A 22771-nucleotide genomic window follows, 5' to 3' on the forward strand; every position below is an offset into this window, starting at 1 on the left:
GTGTCTGATGGATATATATGGTAAACAAGCAGTTTTTTGCATACAATTGAGGTATGTGTACTGTATAGTGTATCAGCAAGTAATAATCCTGTGCACAGCTATATACTCATACATCAATCAGGATGCCAACCGGAGCAGGACGGTGAATGCACAAAGTAATTGCAACACACACAAGGGATGTCTATATCATCTTTTATTAATAGCTGTACTATGTGCAACTATTAATAAAGGAAGATGATTTAGACATCCCGTGTGTGTGCCACGATTCCTATTACGTTGCACATTATAATATAGCAAGGATATGTTACTGTCAATTTGAGATAAACTTAATCATTCTTTAAATAAAACATCCAAATGTATCTCAGTTGGTTGACCTAAGGATAAAGGTCCAGATTTATGAGTTTTTTTAAAAAGATGATTTCACCATAGTTTTTAGATTTGAAGTGAAATCAGGCCTCTCAAATTGTACTTCTTTACTTGCTTACCACCACCAATTCTGAGGCCCCAAATTCCAGTAAACAGAAAAGTGACCTGACTTTGAGGTCTCTGTGTTGTGTAAACTGGGAGCTGTGTTTGTCCCTTCAGTTTTCCCCCCTTGGCTCAGTGAACTGAGGATTGTGCTTCAGCCAACAGAAATCTGCATTTCAAATCGTGTATTCTGTTGCTGTGCAGAATCTGCATTAGCAGGGTGTTTGGGAGAGTATATCCTACGGTTTGACAAGTATCTTGTGTTAGCACGAGTCTGAAACACGAAGTCAGCACTGCAGCAGGAAGCATAGTAATGAAAACAGCAGTGTGGCAGTAGCCATCAGCTCTTACAAGCCTCCACTGATGACCTGATTAGGAGTCTAAGTGTTTGGCTGACATCTTTATGTCTTGCCAGGTCTCTGTGCAGCCAGCCACAAAATAGAGAGGAATCATGCTCCAAACCCCTGTCTGTCATCTTCAGGAGAAATGGTCTGAGGGGAGTTTGTGTGCATGTTTGCATGTGTGTTAGACTGGGCCCTTATCAGTGACTGTGCATCAGCTGGCAAGGTGGTTCCTTTCATGCATGTCTATTTTAGACTGATAGTTATGTAGAAACAGAGATTACAGCTTGCATCAGGGAACTTGCAAATTTTGAGTGATTTTTTTTTTTTTCTTTTTTTTTTTGAGGACCATTTACACTGTAACACTAATGCAGTGTATTTGTTACTTTGACAGCATCCGGTGTTTCTCACCAAATGCTACACTGAAAGGCATTTTAGCTGCACTTTAGGGCTGTGTGAGTGGTTGGCCTGTATTTTAAGGAGAATTTCACTACCAGGTTGTGAACGGGTTAATATCTCATTACATACAGTCACCAGTTTACTGAATCGTCTATAATTTCTGATGAGCGGTTACACGGAAATCTTATCCTTCCAGGGAATTAAATATAAATAAGGAGTTTGTGCCGTATGCTGTAAAACCTTAATTTCTTTTTATGAATGTTATGAGAACTTAATATACTTTTACTTCATGTAATTGATATGTTTTAAATTCAGTTCAGCCATGAAAGGATTGTATGCTTTAATAATGCAAAGATAATGCAAAATGCTTTTGTATACACGAGTGCAAACACCACCTGCTCTCAGACTCTATCAGACTCACCATGTAGTAAAACACATTAATTAGCTGCAGATTAAACATCCTAAAAGTGACATATTTGTACTGAACCAAACAGATGCTATTAGTATAAGAAACACTTTAACAGCTGGTCTGACATCAACGTTAACAAAATCACGAATGAATTGTTTTTAAATATGTGTGTGGTTGTTTATGGTTGTGCCATTTGTGTCTAGAGAACCTTCAGTGCCTTTATCTACAGCCATGCGGTGTATGTGTGTGTTTGTCTGTGTTTGTCTGTGTTTGTCTGTGTTTGTCTGTGTGTGTCTGTGTGTGTCTGTGTGTGTCTGTGTGTGTCTGTGTGTCACCCCTTGGGTGGCAGGAGGTGTCTCCTATCAGACTGAAACTGGTGTTGGCAGCTTTTGTCTAAACACAGGAGTGACTGTCTGGGCATAGCGATTGGCCTGATTCCCCAACTTCTCTTTGGCCACAAGCAGCATGACACAAAGTTAAAATTTAATCTGCCTCCCAAGGCAGTGGCTTTCTGCTCTTTTGATGGGATGATTCTAATGGTTTAAAGGCATTTATGTGTTTAAGTAGATTTACTAAGAAGTGTCTGGAGTGCCTAAACACCACCGTTTGTGTGTCATAAATAGATTTCACAGAAACACCCCTGAGATGGATGCATAATGGATCAATGTGATTTATAGGACAATAGAAATACAAGAGTTCTGACATTCAAATATATAGCAAAATATGTAATAATTTTGTTTAATTCCAAATGTTGAAAATTGGGGCCCTACTGTCGCTATTGGACCACTGTGCCTTATAATAATGTAACTAAGCCTTTTAAATGCATGACTACATTTAAACAAACATGTAAGGTATGATAAAATATGACCTTTTTAGCTCCATAGTGACTTTAGGTATCTTCTTAAACAATAGCATATATACAGTATTCTTAGTTTTTCTTGAAAGTTCTTCTTGAAATGTACACAGAGGGTTTTACTCTGCCGCACATTCAGGTGAGGATGGCAGGGTGGTAATCCTGTCTCCCATTTCCCTGTGCACTTTTCTTTGACAGTGCTATTTTTTGAAAATGTAGTGTGAAGTGGGTATAAAAATTTGAGTTCCTTTTTATGCACTTAAAATATTTAAAAAAATATAAAGGCTGGTTCTGTCGTGGTCCTATTCTCAACCCACTTGTTTGTCTTCTATCCTCCTTGCAAACAATATAGTCTTTTTTTTTTAGTATTTGAGTGGCCTTTCTTAGCCTAGGGATGATAGAATTGTGCAGTTAGTTTCACATGCCAGTATTATGCTCCTTCCCTGATGTTTAGTAGACCAAGTCTGCTTCAGGTTCTAAGTACTCTAGTTCCAATTTTCAAGCAGTTCCTGTAGTTTTTCCTCCCCCAGCCCATAGCAGGCCTCCATTCAGCCACTGACCTGACCAATGCTTGTTCTCATAGAAACACAAGGACCAAAATATGCCAGCAGAGGCCAAACACAAGGCCTCTTGGATCTGGAAGTCAGTGCTGCGCCTCATCTCTGTTACTCTCTGTCTGTCAACAACACACAGTGTGACCTGGACTCAAGACCTGCTGGTATACCTCAGCATTGTTCATTATAGTACCATGTGTTTTATAGTGTGTGCCACTGGATTATATGAACCCTTTGTTGTGTTTAATCATTTGAAGGCTATTAATGATTGATTATATTTGCATTCAAATGATACATACATAAAGATATAGCAAAAGTCATTAAATTCAATAATTTCACATTTAATATTGGTGGAAAACAAATACATTGTCGAGTTTAATGTGACATGGTGATGCATAAGTCGAAGGATTCGCATATAAACTGAGTTCATGAATACTCCAAGATCCATGAGTTTATCATGAATTTACACAAATAAAGGAATACACCATGCAGATGTAATAGCTCTAATGTTAATGGTTAATTATGAAACACAGTAGTGTGTGTTGGAGGGATCATTTTTCAAATTCTTGGTGTATTTGTTGCACAATGAAGAACAGTGTCACTTTTAGTAAAAATAAAACAGTGCACTCCTCAGTACCTCTCATACACAGTTGTAATGTCATGTTTCTAAATCCCCACAGATTTTTCAATACGTTGTCCGTCAGTATTTTCTAGTTTCTCTTCCCAGTAGTGTTATGACAGTGTTGATTCCCATCAACCCATCAAGAAATCCATACTATCTATGTATTTCTCCATAGATTCATATTTTAAACAAGAAGGTGGACTTCCGTCACGTGTTGTCAAAATTCAGCTCCAAGGAAAATCTGAAGCCCTCTCCCCATGAAGGCAATGTATGTACTGTTCCATCTTTACCACCCCCAGTTAAGGAGATGGGTGATGGCAATTTTTAATTTTTGTTTGTCAGTCTGTCCAAAGAATACCCACTCCTTATAGTCCATTTGCCTGACATACCACAAGTTGCTCGGTGTATCGCTGGTTTAGTAGTCCAGTATTGCAGTACTGTAGTTTGTATAATAGCCCTACCTTCAAACCATTCAAACCTTTAATATAATTCACCGTCTCCCTTTTCACCTTAGTTTGAGGGTAAAAAGAGTCGCTTTTAAAACTTAGTTGTACCATTCATGTATTTATGCTATGTTTTACTTACATACCTAGAGCAGCTAGTAACAACATAACAACTGGCTCGTCAGGTTTAGCTTTTAGAACAATGCCATAAACCCCCCAGGTTTACTCAAGCGTCTGGCACCATGGTGGCCTCATGGATAGAGAGAGCCAGATGACCGAAGCCATATGTTGAGAAACGTCTGTTTGTGTCCTTGAGTAAGACAGCGCCATTTGTCTGGCCCCACTTCACACTAGAGGACACTAAGTAAGAAGGACATTTTCCTTACAGAAATCCCTGCTGCCATTCATTTATGGTTAGCTTTAATCCCCTTCCTAATATGTACGTATCAGGTCTGGTATCTGTGTCTGGTAGGTGTTTTTGTGTGCCGATAGAGCTGTTGTAGATTTTATCACACACTAATAGTGAGTGGCATGTGATTCCTATTCACTAGTGGTGTTAGTGTTTTCCATATGCAAATTTTTGATTCCTGGTCTCACCAGAATAAAAATTTATGAAGGAAAATTTAGAGACAATGTGAAATGTGGTTTCATCCTCTTCACTATCTCATGTTTTCTCCCCTTCGAGAAGGGAATAAACCCATTTTCTTTTATCATGAAGTGTCCCCCTTACTTCCTTCCCAGGCAGGAATCCTTGTAATCTTACAATTTACATTTTAAAAAGTGTGAATCATCTGATGTAATTTTGTGTAAATTACAGTAGGGCACTGCAGCGTGTACAGGTTGTAGTCAAATGAAAGAGAGACCTAAACTATTTATACTGTTTTAATAAGGAACAGATGACGAAACATGAGTCCAAATTAATTATTGAGCAAAAGAGAAATGTTTCTTTAGAAGATGAACGTTTAAGGACAGTTTAAGTTTCTAATGTATAACATGCTCTGGGGAAGATTTTGATGGTAACATATGCTTTTATTTGGTCAGTGCATGCCTTTGTTTTCCCAATTAGGACCAGAAAGACTTGTTTATTGTGCATTAAACATTTAGCAGACCTAAGGGAATGCAACAGCAGTCAATGGGCTAAATGGGAACTGAACACACACTCGGTTTATGACCGTTAAGGTCCTGTTTGCTAGTTAGCATCTGTCCCTGTGCCTGATGGATAACCCTCATCAAATATGAAGTATACTCTTCTTGTTCATCACATTTGTTGTTTTGGGCTAATTAAGTATGTTGAAGCAAACAGAAAAATGTTTGGGGTTTCATATATCTCAGTCTCTTATCTCCTCTCCTCATGCATACAATGTTTGAGATATTTATGTATTGTATGTCTTCTATTCTCTCCAGTGTGGTTCCCATTGCTTTTTCTGTGCTGCAGGGGAAAATGTACTTAATATTGTTTATGTACCAACTCTGCTGTGTCTGCATCTCACTCCTGCTTTCTCTCCTTGCAGCTACAGAGCCATTCACAGTCATATATTTTTATCATCGCTGGACGCTAAGCTAATGGTCTTAAGATTGCACTGCTTTTAATTTGCATTTATTTGCACTTTATTTTGAATCTGAACAGCGAAAAATCATTCCAGTATGTTCAAAAGGAGTTTGAAGTCCAGATTTCCTGAATGCTTTATATCTGTTCTATGGACTCAGATTTAAAAAGGTGAAATTACACAGCAATATTTTGAAACTTCATGTAACTAGAGTCACTAAAGTCTTTTACTATATATATATATACATCCTCATGAACTGAAGGGCATACTAAGTAGCTTTGGCTTCATTTGAACAGCTTTTTTATGCTCAGGATCCATTGTTTCAAAGGAGGATATGGTGAGCACAGAGGCTCCTCAGAGGACTCACCCAATGTAGAACCTTTTGGTATATAAATGAGGTTAATACACGTGCTGGGAGACAGTTGTAGTCAGATGAATGTTTGTCTGTTAGCGTAGAGTGATTGTATCCAGTGAATGATGTTTGTCCAGTCCAACAGGGAACCACTGTGTCAGTTGTTAGTTTTTCCAGAATGGCCAAACAAACCCAGATGTCTAGTACTGAATATTTAACCAGAAGCGGAAGGATGCACACTGTTTTAAGAGATGCTTATAATGAAGTGTGATACAGGAAAGCCCAAGTCTTTTCCCACCTCATTCCTCACCTCCACCCTTGCAGGTTCTCATCCCCAATGTAAAGCGGGACTATAGCCATGTTCAGTCTAGGTGTGGGTCCTTGGACAGGCGGGGCTACTCAGCTGGAGGTGGAAACGTGAGTCTTGTGCCAAGTCCATTGTCTCAGTGTTATTTCAGTGTTATTTCTGTGTTTTGTTGTGTGTGCTCAGTGCTGCTTCTTCCACTGTGCTGCGGTACAGTTTCCCAGTTTATTGTTAAGTCATTCAGTCAAGACCGAAGTGCTGGTGCTCTTTACCTGACTGCTCTTCATCCACACATTCTCTAGCGGTGGTTTGTGTCCTGCGAGGAATTTTGATACAAAAGGCTGAATGTCTCCTCCTCCAGCACTTGACAACATTCAGGGCTGTAACAGTATTTTTACATATAAACACTGCACAAAGGAGTTTAGGCATCTTTTTTAGATTGTTCCCCATTGTCTCTTTGGTAAATTGGTGACTCACTGTGCACTACAGGAGAGGGGCACAATTGTTTGTTTGTCGTTGATGATCCAAAAGTGCATTGTAGTTTGGGTATCAAGATTAGTTACATTTTGCTCCATCCACAGCCTCACAGCTTTGTACAGGTTAACAACACACCACACCAACGAGACCTACATTCTCTGATATATTGTTTTGCTATGATTAGGCTGCTCAGGGTTAAATAAGTCACGTCTTTTATTCTTGTTTTCTTTGTGGTTCATTTTTCTAGATATCTAGATGCATTGAAAATATTACAGTTGTATTCCAGTCATTGCTAACAACTGTTACCAGCATGTCTCATCCTCAGCAGGTAGCACAGTGCATACAGCACCACAATTACATCCTTTTAAGAGCGGCAGGTACAGTTTGTGCTCCATCTGTAGCCTCAAATTTGAGTAATGCATGTCATCAGGGCACAGTTATGTAAGCTTAATAATGAGACAAAACTTCCATCTTGTCTTTATATGTCCCTCACAATTGTCTCATCACCAAAACTCTTTTATTTTGTCAAATTCAGGTTATTGAGGCTAACAGCTGTTTGCATTTGGAGAAAACTAGAAATTATGCAACCGTTTTTTCCCTGGTATGCATAATGGCATGTTTTTCTGTAGACTAGTGTGTGGATTACTGTAGTTTCTGTATTTTTACTTTGGGAAACATGGAAATCACTGGTCCTTCAATATGCACAGAAACAAAAAAACTACTTAAAAGGATTTCATGTCAAGCATGTTTGTACTAGCAGATTATAGATTTACAATTAGCAAACCTGCTAAACAATATTAAAGGGAAGACAAACTAAAATTACACCTGAAATCCTAAACATGGAAGAGTCTAAATAGCCTATGCCCATCAACAATGAAGGACAAATGGCTCAAAGGCCCACTGATCACTTTAAAACACAGCTGCAAAATTGACAGATCTTTTTATAGCAAGCACATGACAAACGTGAGGCCTGTGCTGAAATGGGCAAGTAACAGGTGAGATCAAGGCTGCTGAGTTAAGTTGGGTGATTGGTTGAGAGCAGATGCCCTTAGCTTTTTTTGTCATAGTAGTGTTTGCATTTAGACCGTGCTAGAGCAAGGAGTGGAAGAGACAGAATGCTACTGGTAAATTTGACACAATGAAAATAATAATTCAGTTATTGCATTTGTAACTTGTAATGTGCATAATGTGTAAAGGTTTTAGGCACCGTGTAAAGGTAGGATACTTTAAAGCATAATGCAATTAAAAAGATATTACTTAAAAAGCACTTTATAATAAAATTCATACAAAGAAAACGTCCAATCAATATTTAGTGTGACCACAATTAGCCTTTACAACAGCACTAATTCTTCTAGGAACACCTGCACGCAGTTTTTCACTGTACCTGGCAGGTAGGTTGTTCCATGCATCTTGGAGAACTTGTCACAGTTCTTCTGTGGGTTTATGCTGTCTCAATGTTTTCTGTCTCTTCATATAATCCCAGGCTGACTCCATAATTTTGACCTCAGGGCTCATGGGGTCCATACCATTTGTTGAATGACGACGACTCCTTGTTGTTCTTTATGACTCTGGCTGCATGTTTGGGCTCATTGTCATGCTGCAGGATGAATTTGCCTCAGACACCTCCTGATGATATTGTGTGATGGATAAAAACTCAAAGTGCCTAAAACTTTTGCATAGTATTGTAATAGAAGTCTATATGATAGGATTTTTTTTTTTCAACTGACTGCTTTGGTCATACAGTAGCCTATATTAAATTAGATTACATTTGGTGTGTCGTATTCTTAAGGGCATGAAAAGTTTCTTGGTTGACGAAATGAAAGCACCAGTTGGACAGACCTAAACATATTTGATATAAATCAGATAAATCTAGATGAAGTCTATAATTTAATGAAGAAAACTTTTTATGTAGATATATTTCATATATCTGGGTAGACATGACCTGAATAAGGAGATTTTCTCATCCAACCACTTCCCCCAAGTTGCTCAGAATAACAGAGGATCAATATCATATCACATCACTAATCAGTACTTCAGTTACAAGTAATGAAAAACACCTCATCAAATGTATTCTTTGGAGATAATATGAAACATAAATATAGATAGTTATGATTTCTGGAGAGGTGAGCCAACCTGCAGCCTGATGTTTACCCACGCTGACACAAACCACATCTCATGCTGTGTTGTGCATGTGTTAGAGCCCTGGTGGATGAAAGGGCTAAAGTGCCTTCTGTACTTTGTGCTCATTGCGTTGTGGTTTATGTTGTTGATGATCTGCATTGTTCATCATCGTCACCATACTGTTTTTTTTTTTTTTTTCCCCCTCTCAGGTTATTTAAGAGAGGAGAACATAAAAAAAAAAAACACCAAAGCATTGGTTACAAAAGGATATATCATCTAAATCAGTGACTTGACAGAGTGATTGTTGACCACAGGCGTGACCCAGTGATTCATCTCAAGATGTGGTGTAGCTCTTCTTGTTCACTGTGCTGTGTCTAAAGCTTTATAGCTCCGCTCTGTTCGCCGTCTCATTGGTTCACTCCTTACATATCTCTCTGTGATTTTCTCTTCAGCTCTCCAGGGTGTGTCACATAACTGCATACCCCTATCTCCCCTTTGCCTGTGGCCACTTTCAGCTATGATTCTTTTTTTAAATGTCTCACACTAAATCTTCACTGTTATGGAATACAGTATATTTGACACAGTTTTGTTTTTTTTTTTTTTTTTAATGTGCCCAGACATTTTTAGCTCAAAACACAGTTGAACCACGCACATAGCTTGTATTCAATCTTGGCTTTGTTGGTTTAACAAGCACCAGCAGTTTTCTGCATAGTAGAAAACAAAGACTGTTATTTGTTAGTCAGTGGCATACTGCTGTTGTGCGTTCCTGCTTGTGTTTTTTAATAATTACATGCAATTAGATATCAGTGTTAAGAGTATATACAACTAGAGCCTTTCTCCTCTGTTGATACCCAGTATTTTCTTTTAACAGCAGCAAAATCTTAGTGCATACACATGTGGACAAAATTGTTGGTGCCCTTCCATTAAAGAAAGAAAAACCCATTGCTCATTGAAATAACTTGAAGCTGACAAGAGTAAAAATAAATAAAAATGTACTAAAAAACTGACTAGTGAAAAGACATTGCTTTTGTATCAAATCAAGTGATTTCTGTAGCTCTCAATGAGACTTCTGCACCTGTCAACAGCTTTTTTTGGCCCACTCCTCATGAGCAAAGAGCTCCAGCTGTCTCAGATTTGAAGGGTGCCTTCTCCAGACTGCCTGTTTCAAATCTTTCCTCAGATGTTCAATAGGATTTAGATCAAGGCTCATAGAAGGCCACTCAGAATAGTCCAGTGTTTTGTCCTTAGTCATTCTTGGGTAGTTTTCGCTGTGTGTTTTGAGTGATTATCCTGTTGGAGCGCCCATGACCTATGACTGAGACCAAGCTTTCTGACACTGGGCAGCCCATTTCGCTCCAGAATGTCTTGATAGTCGTGAGATTTCATTGTACCCTGCACAGACTCAAGACACCCTGTGTCAGATGCAGCAAAACAGGCCCAGAACATAACCAAGCCTCCTCCATGTTTCACAGTAGGTACAGTGTTCTTTTTTTGTATGCTTCATTTTTGCATCTGTGAACATAGAGCTGATGTGACTTGTCAAAAAGCTTCAGTTTTGGCTCATCTGTCCAAAGGACATTCTCCCAGAAGCTTTGTGGCTTGTCAATATGCATTTTGGAAAATTCCAGTCTCACTTTTTGTGATTTGCTTTCAACAGTGGAGTCCTCCTCGGTCGTCTTCCATTAAGTCCACTTTGGCTTAAACAGCAACGGATGGTGCGATCTGACACTGATGTGCCTTGACCTTGGAATTCAGCACAGTGACGACTTTTCACCCTTTAAAAAGGCAGACTGGCTGATTACATGTTTGAAGACACCTATTATGCTAATTACAGGACACACTTTACTTTAACATGTCTCTATGGTCAAACTATGTTCAGTCTTTTCTAGGGGTGCCATCACCTTTATCCAGGACAGTTTCATTAGTTTGTTTCTTTTTTAAGTTCTTCTGTTAAACCACAATTCAAAAGCAATGTCTGATTTTTATTAGTTAATTTTCAGTATTTTTTATTCAATATTGCTTTTGTTAGTTTCAAGTTATTTCAGTAACAAATGTGGGTTTTTCTTTCTTTAATGAAAGGGCACCAACAGTTCTGTTCACATGTATATCTGATATATTGTACTGTTCTTCCCCGACTGATTGAGACGATAGAAGCCTCATTGTTAACTGCTAGACCTTGTCTTTTCTTGACATTGCTTATTTCAGGTGCAGATACAGAACAAGAAGATAGACTTGAGTCACGTCACCTCCAAGTGTGGCTCACTAGACAACATCCATCATCGGCCAGGTAACCTTCACTCTACACGTGTTCAGGGGAAACTTAGGGGGCAACACCGGGGGTGGCAGTGTGGAATAAAGGTTATCGAAGCATGGTTGTGACCAGAAGGTCATCAGTTTAATCCCTAACCTTGCTAGATGAATTTATGTGGAGGGTGTCTAATGCTGCTTTGATGTACTTGAGCAAGGTATCTTTTGTAAGCTGCTCAGTTTAGACTGTGGTCCTAGTGGGCAGCTACTATTGTATATGCATCCTTGACACGAAACACAATAGAGTAGCCGGCAGGCAGAGCCAGACTAGTGCTGTGAAGGGTACCTAAATGAACAATGAATTGTAATGGCAATAATAGTAATAAATCACTCTTAACATCTGTGTGAGACCATAACCTTTGATCCAATTCAAGGACCCCATTTACATTTAGCATTAATATATGATCTGTATCTGGGAAGGAAACACCATATTAATTCAAGAGAAATATGGTGCTGTCGTCGCATCCCAACCAGTGTAAATGCAGTTTGACTAGATTGTGAAAAAAAGTCATCCTATAAAGTTGACAGGTCATCGAACACGACCTCTTCCTGCTAGTAGCAACAGCAGGCTTCTCTTCCTGCGGGAAAGGTGATTTAAGTTTTAATTCATTTGCATAATGAGATCTGATCACATTGCAGGGATAATGGAGTGAATGCTTATTAATGTCAGGTCTACTGTAAATGGAAAAGCTTGGCACTGGTAGTGTATCCACATAGATATCACATTTTAATGTCAGGGCCAAAGGATTCAACAGGTGGGGTCTTCTATGACTTATTTATCTGCATATTTTCAACACTGAACCTGAAAGCAAGCTCCTGAAAAAAAAAACTCTAGTCCCTGAGGACCCGGCAATGATCTGGACCATCAGAGGCAAAGAAGCAATAAACTGCTCTTGGATTGACAGCTTAATGAGTCTGTCCACAGGGGGAATGTGGGAGGTGTTGTGGTTCCTGGCGGCTGTGCCATGTTCCATGTTTTTTTACCTTGAGTGTGTGAATGTGGAGCAGGATATTGATGAACAGGATTTTGTCAAAACTGACGAGGGTTATACATGATTTGATTTTCATTAAAGTCACTGACCGTGAAGGAATCACACACATCGTTGACTTTTTTTACTCCTCAGAGATTCATCGGGCGAGGAACAGTTTTCTCATACTTTATGATTCAGTTTTCCTATAATCCAATCCTTTATGACCTTAGACTTTCTGAAGTGTATCTTTGTAGTTTGATTATTACAATCACTGTTAAATGCCACACATAAACAAGACTGTCCCATTTAACAATCCCAGCTAAAGGAGCATCTTTGCTCTGGATGGGATCAAAAGCTTCTTGGGTAAACTGGCCAAATGTGGAGAGTAGGCCCAAGAAAAGATATGGTCCATAGCCAAGTTTTGTTCATTTCTCTATTGGTTTTGGAAAGTCACTGTTGACTATTATTTAAGCTTTGATCATCACAAGATAAATTATCTGCCCCCACTGTGTTGATGTTGTGGTCAGACAATCAGTGGCACTGGCAAATGAACCTAAATCTGCATGATTAGACAACTTCAGGTAATTGGTAAATATACTGTGTACAATATATATTTTTGTTAGACATATTACCAGAGTGCAGTGTTCCAGATGTTGCCACTGCATAAAGTCCTGCAGCTCCATCTGCTGGTCCCTTTCTGTGTGTGTGTTTATTTTATAACCTTTGTTCAATGAGGGTTCACTGGGCATGCATATTCACTCAGCACACATTAGGCATTCCCTTCCCTCGAGAAGAAATCTCTCCCAACAGATGAGAGTATTGTAAACGCCATCTATCCAACCACATACACTCTTTACCTCTTCACTTTTAGTCAGCTGCTAGCACTAAGTAAATCAGAGCAAATGTCTCACATTTTTATGCTTTATTTTGTAATTTTTGCACTTCCTCTTCTTGTTCCCAGGGGGCGGTAATGTGCGTATTGAAAGTGTGAAGTTGGACTTCAAAGACAAAGCCCAAGCCAAGGTGGGTTCCCTGGATAATGCTCACCACATTCCTGGTGGAGGCCGTGTAACGGTGAGTGTCAGCTCCGTGCTCCCAATCCATGATTTAAAGGAAAACATCAAGTTTTTGAGAGATTGGCTTTCTAGTCAGATATAGTATATGAAAAAAAAACTCTCTCAGCATCTATGCACACCAAATAACATCCATCCAGCTATTCATTATCTGTACCCACTTATTTCTATTTTAGGGTCACGGGGATCTGCTGGAGCCTATCCCAGCTCTCTTTGGGTGAAAGGCAGGGGTACACCCTGGACAGGTCACCAGTCCAGCAAATAACATTTTCTGTACAAGTCATGATATGCAGATCTCTCAGCTTCCTTAATTTGTCAATTTATCTGTAAAGTAAGAAGAAGGTACACAGAAAAAAAGCACTCATATAGTATGATATCCTAAAAGGTACTGTATGTGGTGAAGCTGTAGTCTCACTTAGGGTTATTTGAGGGTGTAACATACATACATACACATATATAGGCCAATCTTCAAAAACTTGTTGTATTCCTTTATCTGCCTGTGAGGGTAGCAGTAAAGGTATGGTATTCGCCACTAACATTAAATTATGTTAGTCCAAATTCCCATAATTGTATGTTCAGTGAACACGTCGACACAGGACTAGAAGTCTTGTAATGTCTTGAGAACACAAACACGTGACAGTTCTGTCAAAGTTGAGCACAATTTGCAGTTGTAAAGACAAATAAATGACAGGATATGAAAATTATGGAATTCTTCTTCCATTTCTTCCATCACACCACCTGTATTTAATAGATTGAGAGCCACAGGCTGACATTTCGTGACCACGCCAAGGCCCGGGTGGACCATGGAGCTGAGATCATCATCCAGTCGCCAGGCCTATCAGGCTTGGTGTCTCCTCACCGCCACCGTGACAGCCACCTATCTTCCTCTGGCAGTCTCAACATGATGGAGTCCCCACAATTAGCAACCCTAGCCGAGGATGTCACTGCGGCTCTGGCTAAGCAGGGTTTGTGAACACTGGATCTGTGGATTTGTCTTCTGTACCCCAGACATCCTCACCCTGATCCCCTCTAACTTTTCTTCCCACGCCTGCCCCCCTAAGGCCAAGCTCAGCTAAACCACAGCTTTTGAACATCTCCACTTCAAGATCCATTTCTCAACTCTAAGTAGAGACTCGATTTAGGAGCTACTATACTTTGGCCCTCTTTATTTCCCGTCTATTTTAAACCCAAAGTGTGTTATTTCTGATTCATTTTGATTGCCTCTCTCTCTTTGAATGATGTTGAATAGAATAGTTCTGTCTGAGCACTGGTCCTACGTAAAATGAAGTATGTAACTACCAGGTATTATCCTGACTGGCCCTGGATCAGTGTTTTGAAGACGCTAGCGCCTTTTTCTACATTAAATAAGAAATAATGTGGCCAGCACACCACGCAGCACGTGTTGTTCTTGCTCAGTAAATGTGCATGGCCGAGTCCCCTAACAGACCAAGCATCCTTACTGCAAGTCATTCTCATCATTCAATATATAATATATTTAACAAATATATATAGAAACATAAAAATACAGGTTCCTTGCCATCTACATGTCCTCAAAACATTTTAAAAGAAAGTGACAATACGGCTACAAAGTATATCTGTAAAATTGCATTATTGCAAGAACTGTGTCATGTTATGACAAGCATGTACTGATTGAAATATTAAAAGAGGCTATTTTGTAATTTCAAAATGATTTTAGTAAGTTATTTCCTCAATTATTGGATAAAGATTAAACCAGTTCATGTTTTGTAGTTATTAGTTGTTTACAGTATAATGCTTGGTGACAGTGTCAGACAGCTGATTTGGTGTTGCTAATAAAAAAATGCATCTCAATCCTGTTGAAGAGAATCATACACTTGTATCTGCTTGGTAGTTCAATAGGAGCCTGTTTACACATCAGAATAGTATTAAATCCTGGAGTTCGTTCTACAAGCGTCTGTCTGAAAAGCAAAAAAGCTGAAAGTATGCAGTTTTTACAGCTGCAGCTAATCTGTGAACAGTGAACGTTTCTCTGCTAACACAAGCTGCTGTTTCACTCATCAGGACTATCGGTTACCTGAACCACAGAGGAAGACGCCACCATTTGCAGCCTGAGATTTAGCAGAAGATGCAGCTACTCTGAAATCTGTCTGTGCGTGTGTGTGCGTTTGGTGCAGATTCCATGCCGTTTTACCACGGATGCTACCGTATGTGGATGTTTTGTTGCTATATGTGGGAGAAGAAATTGGGGGGGAAAAAAATAAGGTTTTCAGAAATCTGACTATAAGGACGTTTTATGAGGAAAAATAATCCAATCAAGGACATGTGATCACCTCCTGCTACATCTGTTAGAAAAAGTGTTTGAGTTATCTAGCTTCTTTTTCAGATACCATCTGTGGTATATCTCGCCTCCTGCCTAATAACTACCCTCACCGGCGATTGTTTGTTTGCTTCTGTGTTTTTTCAGCATTGCCCATCTCTGTGTGCCCCCTCCCCACCTCCTGCCTCCGCCCTACAGCCACTGTAAATGTATTTAAAAGGTCAAGTAGATGTACGCAGTTTTTCTCTTGTTGATATGACACCAATTACAATGATTAATGACAATAAAAAGGACAAAAACTGATATAGGAATACTGTCTTTTTTTCCAGACAACATGGCATAGAGGTAACTCAATACACTCATTTCCTTTTACTCTATATCTGTAGTATTTAACCAGAGCCGGCAGCCTGTCAGTTTAGAATAAGGAGTGGAAACTCCATGCCTGGTTCTGTCCAAAAGTGCCACCTACCAGTTGCAGAAGCACTTGTGTTAAAAGTTAAACTATTAAACATCATCTAATTTGTTTCACCCATACAAATAAATAAAAAATAAATGTAAAAATGACAAGATGTGTTAAGCTAAATGACTGCTAGTTGTAGCTTCAAATTGAATAACCAGACATGAGAGTAGTGTTGATCTTCTCGTCTAACTAGAAGTGATAAAGTGATAGAGCTTATCTTCCAAAAGGTCTATTCTTTTAACATCATTCTGCTTGGATTAAATGTGCACAACTTATATCAATTAGAGTCAGAAATTCAGGAAAAAAATGGGAGTTTGTGAAAATTTATTGTGAAATTGCAGGGATACAATAAGTTAAGACTTAGGGATGGGTCAGGTGAGGAGTGGATTCATTTTGATGGCCAATCCTGGGCCAAACCAGTCACTTCACTGACAGATAGTCAGTCAGCGAGTCAGTAAAGTGACAGGAGGGGATGATCCCCTCCATCACTGTTCCACTGTGAAAACCAATGGCGATTTTTGTTTTTTAAAAAACCTAATGAAACGGGGACTTTGGTGAAGATGAGAAAAGAAACATCTCATGGGAAATCGGGACAGCTTCCTGAACAGCAGGAGGAGGAGGAGGACAGAAAAAAGCACCAGCTGGACATAAAGAGAAAAAAAAATAAAGTTTGGAACAAAACAAAAGGTTTCAGGAAATGACATCTCATAGTCCTTTGTTCCCCCTGCTTCCTCAAGTGGTACAGGAAACAGCGAGTGGATGTCGCGACACCATGGGGTCTGCATATATATGATGCTCACCACCACAATGGCAGGGTCCTTACACAGACATGATGTGCTTGACAAAGGCTGCAGATGAAGACGAGGGCAGCACACAGAAAAAAAGAAGAGAGGAGAATTGAATGAGTGAGGACAATCAAATAATCAAAAAGAAAAAAAAAAGTCGATTGCAGATTGATTTTTCCAGCTATAGGCTATAAATGACATGAAACACTGAAATCTCTGCAATACAATATGTAATATCAGTGGAAATTGACGCTTCACTTTATAGTTAAAGTTGGCATTCCAAAACTTACTCCACTAATTTAGCATTGCTCTCACAAGAGTCATTTTAAATAGAAAGGTCAAAAAGAAAAACCAAACATCTCCTTATGTATTAAAAGGGGTGCAGTTACCCTTAAAAATAACTGTATGTAAATGATCAGTAATCACTTAGTACGTATAATAATACAGTTTAGAATAATAGACATTACATCACTGTATGTTATTCATCATACTGTAATGATGTAATTTGTGCCTCACCCTCATAGTTGATACAGCCATTCTCATCCTCCTGTCCCGCCATGAGAGCATCAACCTCAGCCTCATTCATCTTCTCTCCTGCAGGGGGAGGCAGAAAACAACCAATGTCAGTGACACAAATACACAGAGAAACATACTGCAACCCTCACCAAACTCACCGAGTGTTGACAGGACAATACGCAGCTCAGCGCCCATCACTGTGCCGTTGCCCTCCTTGTCGAAGACACGCAGACCCTCAACGTAGTCCTCGTATCCTGCCTTGTTTGGGCTGTTGATGATGGCCTGGAGCATGGGCAGGAAACCCTCAAACTCTACTCTCTTGTGGGCCATGTCTGTATGAAGGGAGACGGAGGGGATAGCTAGTTACATACAGAATTGAACAAGCCAGACAGGTTTGAGACAGCAGGCACCACAACAACAGAATCCTTATCAAAACATTTCAACCTCAGTCCTTTCCCACATTTCTACTGTAGGATCTTCTTTTTCTTCTGAAAGTTAATGATGGAGCACAGTGGACTCTTATAACAAAATGCCATTTTGGACATGTTTTATTTCTTCTATTTGTTCTGTAATCTCACTTGGTATTTTGCAGACTTGCTAGACTACAGTGTGACATGCAGACGTGGCTCTCTCAGTAGTCATTATGCATTATGGTGTCATTTTTAGATGATTCAGAGGGACAGAACAATGTGATCAATGATGCTTTTTTTCCATAGTTTAACTAAAACATATAATAAAGAACTAAGACCAGTTTGTAAAAGCAAGAAACTGAACTCTACAGGTTGAAAGTTACAAATCTGTTGCATGTCCAACCACGTCACAGTCGGAGGTGCACAATTGTGGACTTTGGCATATGTGACTACACTCAACTGTGATGCTGCATTATTAAATAGTGCATAGAGCGTAATGCTCCATATCACAGGGTGAATGAGACAGACCTGTTCTAAGCATTCTTAATGTGACACATTGTTCCTGATGTGGCTTATTTCAAAGGAAAGAAAACCAACTACTTTGATTGAACATCAGATCTTTCCAGCCACAAAAGCAGTTATTGCTCATTTCTTTGTCCTAAGCCACTGTCTGTAAAAGTTCAGACATATCAGCACTAATGGCAAATGTTTTTCTAAAGCAGTGTAGTAATGAATTATACTGCTGGTCACAGTAATATCAACACAAAAATCAGCACTGTATCTCATTTTATTTATATGAAGATTAGGACTGGAATTAGTAATGTATCTTCAGTCAGAAAATTGCATATAATGGAAATATACTGAACATGTTTAAAGAATTGTTTTTATATTCAATTATCAAATTTAAATGTAATGAATTGCACTAAGCATCCCAAAGCTTTAAATCTATGAAACCCTAGCATCACCACACAAATCTTGAGTGATAACATATGCTAAAATTATCTCTTACCATCAGCGGAGGGGTTTCCCAGCAGTTTGTTCACCTCCTTGTTTGTGGGGTTCTGGCCCAGAGCGCGCATGATGTCAGCGATCTGGTTGTAAGCCACCTTGTTGTCACCCACCCTGTCAAAGAGTCCAAAGGCCTCTCTGTAGTCTTGGGGAGGGAAAAGAAGATGTCATTACCTAAATTGATGCAGCAGTTCTCTCATTTTTATGAAGTGATTTGTCTTTGTGCATACAAACAATACCAGTACATTGACAGTACTTGGCCTTGTACAGTGTGATATTTCTATTGCTATTAATAAGTATGTTATGTCCTATGGAAAACTTTAACTTACTTGTGCAGTTTCTATTATTTTATTTCTCATTTGTGTGATTTTTTTATGTAGTTTTTTGTGTTTTTAAAATCTTATTATATTGTTGTGCTTTACCAATTAGCTTAGCTAACTGGATTTTGATTTATTAATGAAGCATAACATTTAGCATATACTCGCTAAAAATAATCTTATTTACATGTTTTTCATGTAGCTAAAAAGTCATCAATATCTTTGCAGCGTTATATACTAATGTGAAGTTAATTATAATCATTTGTGGAGGTTACATGATGCAAATCTCCTCTAATGTAAATAATAAAGCCCTATGTTTTAGGGTATATTTGTGTTACAAGTAGACCGTCATATTTGCAATGTCTCAGGCTTCAAAATGCATTATGAATTAATTTTATGTTGGACAACTGTTTTATATTATATATGTCTGCATTTTGTATAGTAAAAGAGTCAGTTGTCCATTGGAGTCAGTGGTTTGCATTGCTACAGTTGCAGTGGTGGAAAAAGTACTGATTATTTATTTCAGCAAAAGAATCGATACCACAGTGTAGAAATACTCTGTTACAATTAAAAGTCCTCTATTTAAGATTTTACCTAAGTAAAAGTGCAAATGTGTTCAAAATATACTTGATGTACCAAAAGTAAAAGTACTCATTATGCAGAATTGCACACTTCACATTATTGGAGTTAATGTTAACTACCTTATATGCTTATAATTTGAATATCTTTTGAATAACTATATACAATAGTATCTTGTGCTTAGACTATTTTTTGTTTTATTTAATCTGATTCTAAAACAGTAACTAGTGAAGAAAGTTACCACAAACAAGTAGTGGAGTAAAAATCACAATAGGTACCTCTGAAATGTAGTGCAGTCAAAATATAGGTAGCAGAAAACAGAAATAAAGTTTACTTAAGGACGGAAAAGTAAATGTACTCAGTGAGTTTCCATCACTGACAAAGTGCAGCTGATTGTTTGCTGACTGCCAGCAGGTGGAGGGCAAGGCATCTGTATAGTTTGTGGTATTAGGAGCTGAATAGACTGACTCCTGCTGACCTTCCTGACCCCTCTACTATTTCCATCTCAGCTGTCTCCTTCTGTCTCTCTTTCTCTCCCTCTCTCTCTCTCTGTCGTTGAGCAGGGCTATGGACTCTTTTAAAAGACCACCTTGGAATTGATAAACATAGCTGAGAATATGAGCCCCCTCCTTTTAAAGGCAAGGCCCTCTGTGGGTGAGCTGAGTAAAAGTAGGGAATGCTGACTGCAGCATAGCATGCAGCTCAATCCAGGGTCAGAAGGAACCAATAGCAAGCAGGTGTTTCTTTCTGTCAAGCACCATTATTTGACTATTCATCTATATTATCCTTCTGTAATCCTCAAAATCATGATTTATTCATTTGTTTATTTATTTATTCGTGGCTGTTCTGAAAATATGAATGAATTTAATATGAAGATGCAGGGATTGCAGGGTTAAATTGATTTGCAATGGTTACTTTGGTAAATGACCTGAATGCTTTTCAGTCTAATTGTATTTGTTTTACCTGTTGTAGTTGGTGTTAACTAGTACAGTTAACTATTGTTTGTTTGAAATATGTAGATGTTTAGTACTAAAAGCACAATACATTACTTTTGAATACACCGATTTTCAGAATATTGTACTGACAACAGATGGTAAATATTTAATGTGTACATTTTTATAGATAGGTAGCAATGTGTTTAGCCAAGAAAGTAGAATTGTGTTTAAAATATCACCATATGAAAGATATTTACTTTTCTTAGCTTCATTTAGTCACTATCAGACTTCACAAGGCATCTGAAATTGTAATGCAGTCAAAACACAAAAAACCACACAGGCTGCAATGGATGTAAACACTGAAGAGCCATTGCCTAATGTAGGCTGAGCTGATGTTTGTTTTTTTATAGGGCAGTGGGAGTATAAGGGGTGTCACATGATTGCAAAGGTAAGATGAGGTCCACGTACCTTCAACCTGGTCTGGAGTGAATTCCAGCTGCAAGCCGATACAACGCAGCCATGTAAATGTAAAACAAAGAGATGCAAAAGTTTTGACAGGTCATGTAATCAACAACACAAGCACCATTAGTCAGAAACGAGGCATGTCCAAGCACTTCCTATCTAATCCAGACTATTCAACCTGATCAAACTCTCTTTGCCAAAAGTAGCTTTATAAGGTGGCACTTGATTTGTAGAGGTCCATCTTTAGCTACATTAACATGGCCACATTTGGTGTCACACTGCATTGCCATTTAACATTAGTCACCACTTAGTCCAATGCAGAGGGCGGTGGGGGGCGTGGTCTAAATATGGTGAACTCTCCATGGTTCTAGTCACTCTCTTCACTCTGCACAACTTTCCAAGCAGCTACTTCAAACCTGCCGCTGCCCTGACTATTAATTGTGTATCCACTCTTAGATGTGCACATGCATGTGTGCGCTCTAGTTAAGATGCTTTTGTACTTAGTCAGCTACAGTCTGTGAAAGCGAAGATAAGTGTGCATTAAATTAACTACTCCACTTTTGACCACCTCTACAATCATCTATTCGTGGATATGAAATGATGAAAAATGGGGCTTCATCTGTTCTGTAAATGAAGTGTCACGAAATGGACACAGCAGTCCTCTGTTATTCTCAGGCTGTCCTTTCCTTTTGAATGTGTGAAATGAAAGAGCATTCCTCAATTAACCCCTCTCCATGAACTGCAGTAGGTCTACTCTCGTCAGCTCTTGAGTGTAACAGTCACATCGCAGCTCTTCTTGAGCAACCACTATCCTACAGTATCTCCATCCCTCCCCAAAGCAGACCAGGTAATGCTTTCACGGTCATTGTACCTTGATGGAGGACAGGTCGACAGCGGGCTTAGCTGCAGGAGCAGGGGCTGGTGCGGCTGCCGGTGCCGGTGCAGGTGCAGGTGCTGCTGCAGGTTCGGCCTTCTTGGCGGGAGCCTTTGGGTCCTTCTTTGGTGCCATTTCAGCTGATAGTAGAACTAATGTGTCCCTGAAGCGCAGACAATTCCCGGTGTGGGTGGCAACACAAGGAGTGTAGTACAAAGTGGAGGGAACTCGAGAGCAAGAAATCACCGTTTGGGCGTATATATATGAGGCTATTTTCCCTCCTGACCCCCGCCAACGTTTTCCCCGTGTAAGGATTGGATAGCGTATAGGAGGGGTGTGTGTGTGGTGGTAGTGGCGGGGGTCCTCTCTAAACATGGACTAAAGGGCCGCGGGCTAGGAAGTATTTATTCATACCATGAAGCTATAATCAAAAACGAAAACATTACCAACGACTTGGTAAACCTACCCGGGGCAATTCCTCTGGAGCACTTTTACGCATAACGTTACGCACCACGCGCGCAATCACATTCTCGTCTGTTTGAGGATGAACAAACGCAACCATTGTTTAAGGATTATGGTAGTTAATGTTGAGCCAGTTTTACTGGTGCATCTCATGGAAAACTGACACTAATCTGCAACTACAGTCTCAAATAATACGGCCATAAAAGTCTGCATGGAGCATTGCAAAGAAAGAGAGAGAGGGACTTCTAGGTGAAGGTGCATGATCTCTTAGTATCTCTTAGTAAACATCAGCCTCTATCAGGTGGAAATAAATTTCAAATAATACATTTGGGACGATGGTGACTTTCCCTAAACCGTTTTAATTCACCACACATTTTTAGACTGATTTCTTTATCTACATTTATCTTTTAAATGTTAATATCCTGA

General features: G+C 39.2%; 2 protein-coding genes across 3 annotated transcripts in view; one reads left to right on the forward strand and one right to left on the reverse strand.

Annotated features, from left to right (window-relative positions):
• The window catches only part of map2 (microtubule-associated protein 2), a 37880-nt gene extending 22086 nt beyond the window's left edge, over positions 1-15794 (forward strand). The window contains exons 9-12 of one of the 2 annotated variants that reach the window (XM_033325801.1): positions 6313-6405; positions 11096-11177; positions 13130-13242; positions 13993-15794. In XM_033325801.1, the coding sequence (XP_033181692.1) occupies positions 6313-6405; positions 11096-11177; positions 13130-13242; positions 13993-14214 (510 nt within the window). In that variant the 3' untranslated portion in view covers positions 14215-15794. The remainder of the gene's footprint in view (positions 1-6312; positions 6406-11095; positions 11178-13129; positions 13243-13992) is intronic. The other variant, XM_033325802.1, reaches the window with a different exon arrangement.
• Positions 15795-16304: 510 nt separating this feature from the next.
• Positions 16305-22125, reverse strand: myl1 (myosin, light chain 1, alkali; skeletal, fast). The gene is made up of 6 exons (XM_026295200.1): positions 21881-22125; positions 21016-21043; positions 18718-18861; positions 17457-17630; positions 17299-17376; positions 16305-16845 (listed from the first exon to the last, which is right to left on the reverse strand). The coding sequence occupies exons 1-6, from the start codon at positions 22016-22018 to the stop codon at positions 16817-16819; spliced, it is 591 nt and encodes a 196-aa protein (XP_026150985.1). The 5' UTR covers positions 22019-22125; the 3' UTR covers positions 16305-16816.
• Positions 22126-22771: the final 646 nt, after the last annotated feature.

The sequence above is a fragment of the Mastacembelus armatus genome, chromosome 21 (assembly GCF_900324485.2).
Source record: "Mastacembelus armatus chromosome 21, fMasArm1.2, whole genome shotgun sequence".
Lineage (NCBI taxonomy): Eukaryota > Metazoa > Chordata > Actinopteri > Synbranchiformes > Mastacembelidae > Mastacembelus > Mastacembelus armatus.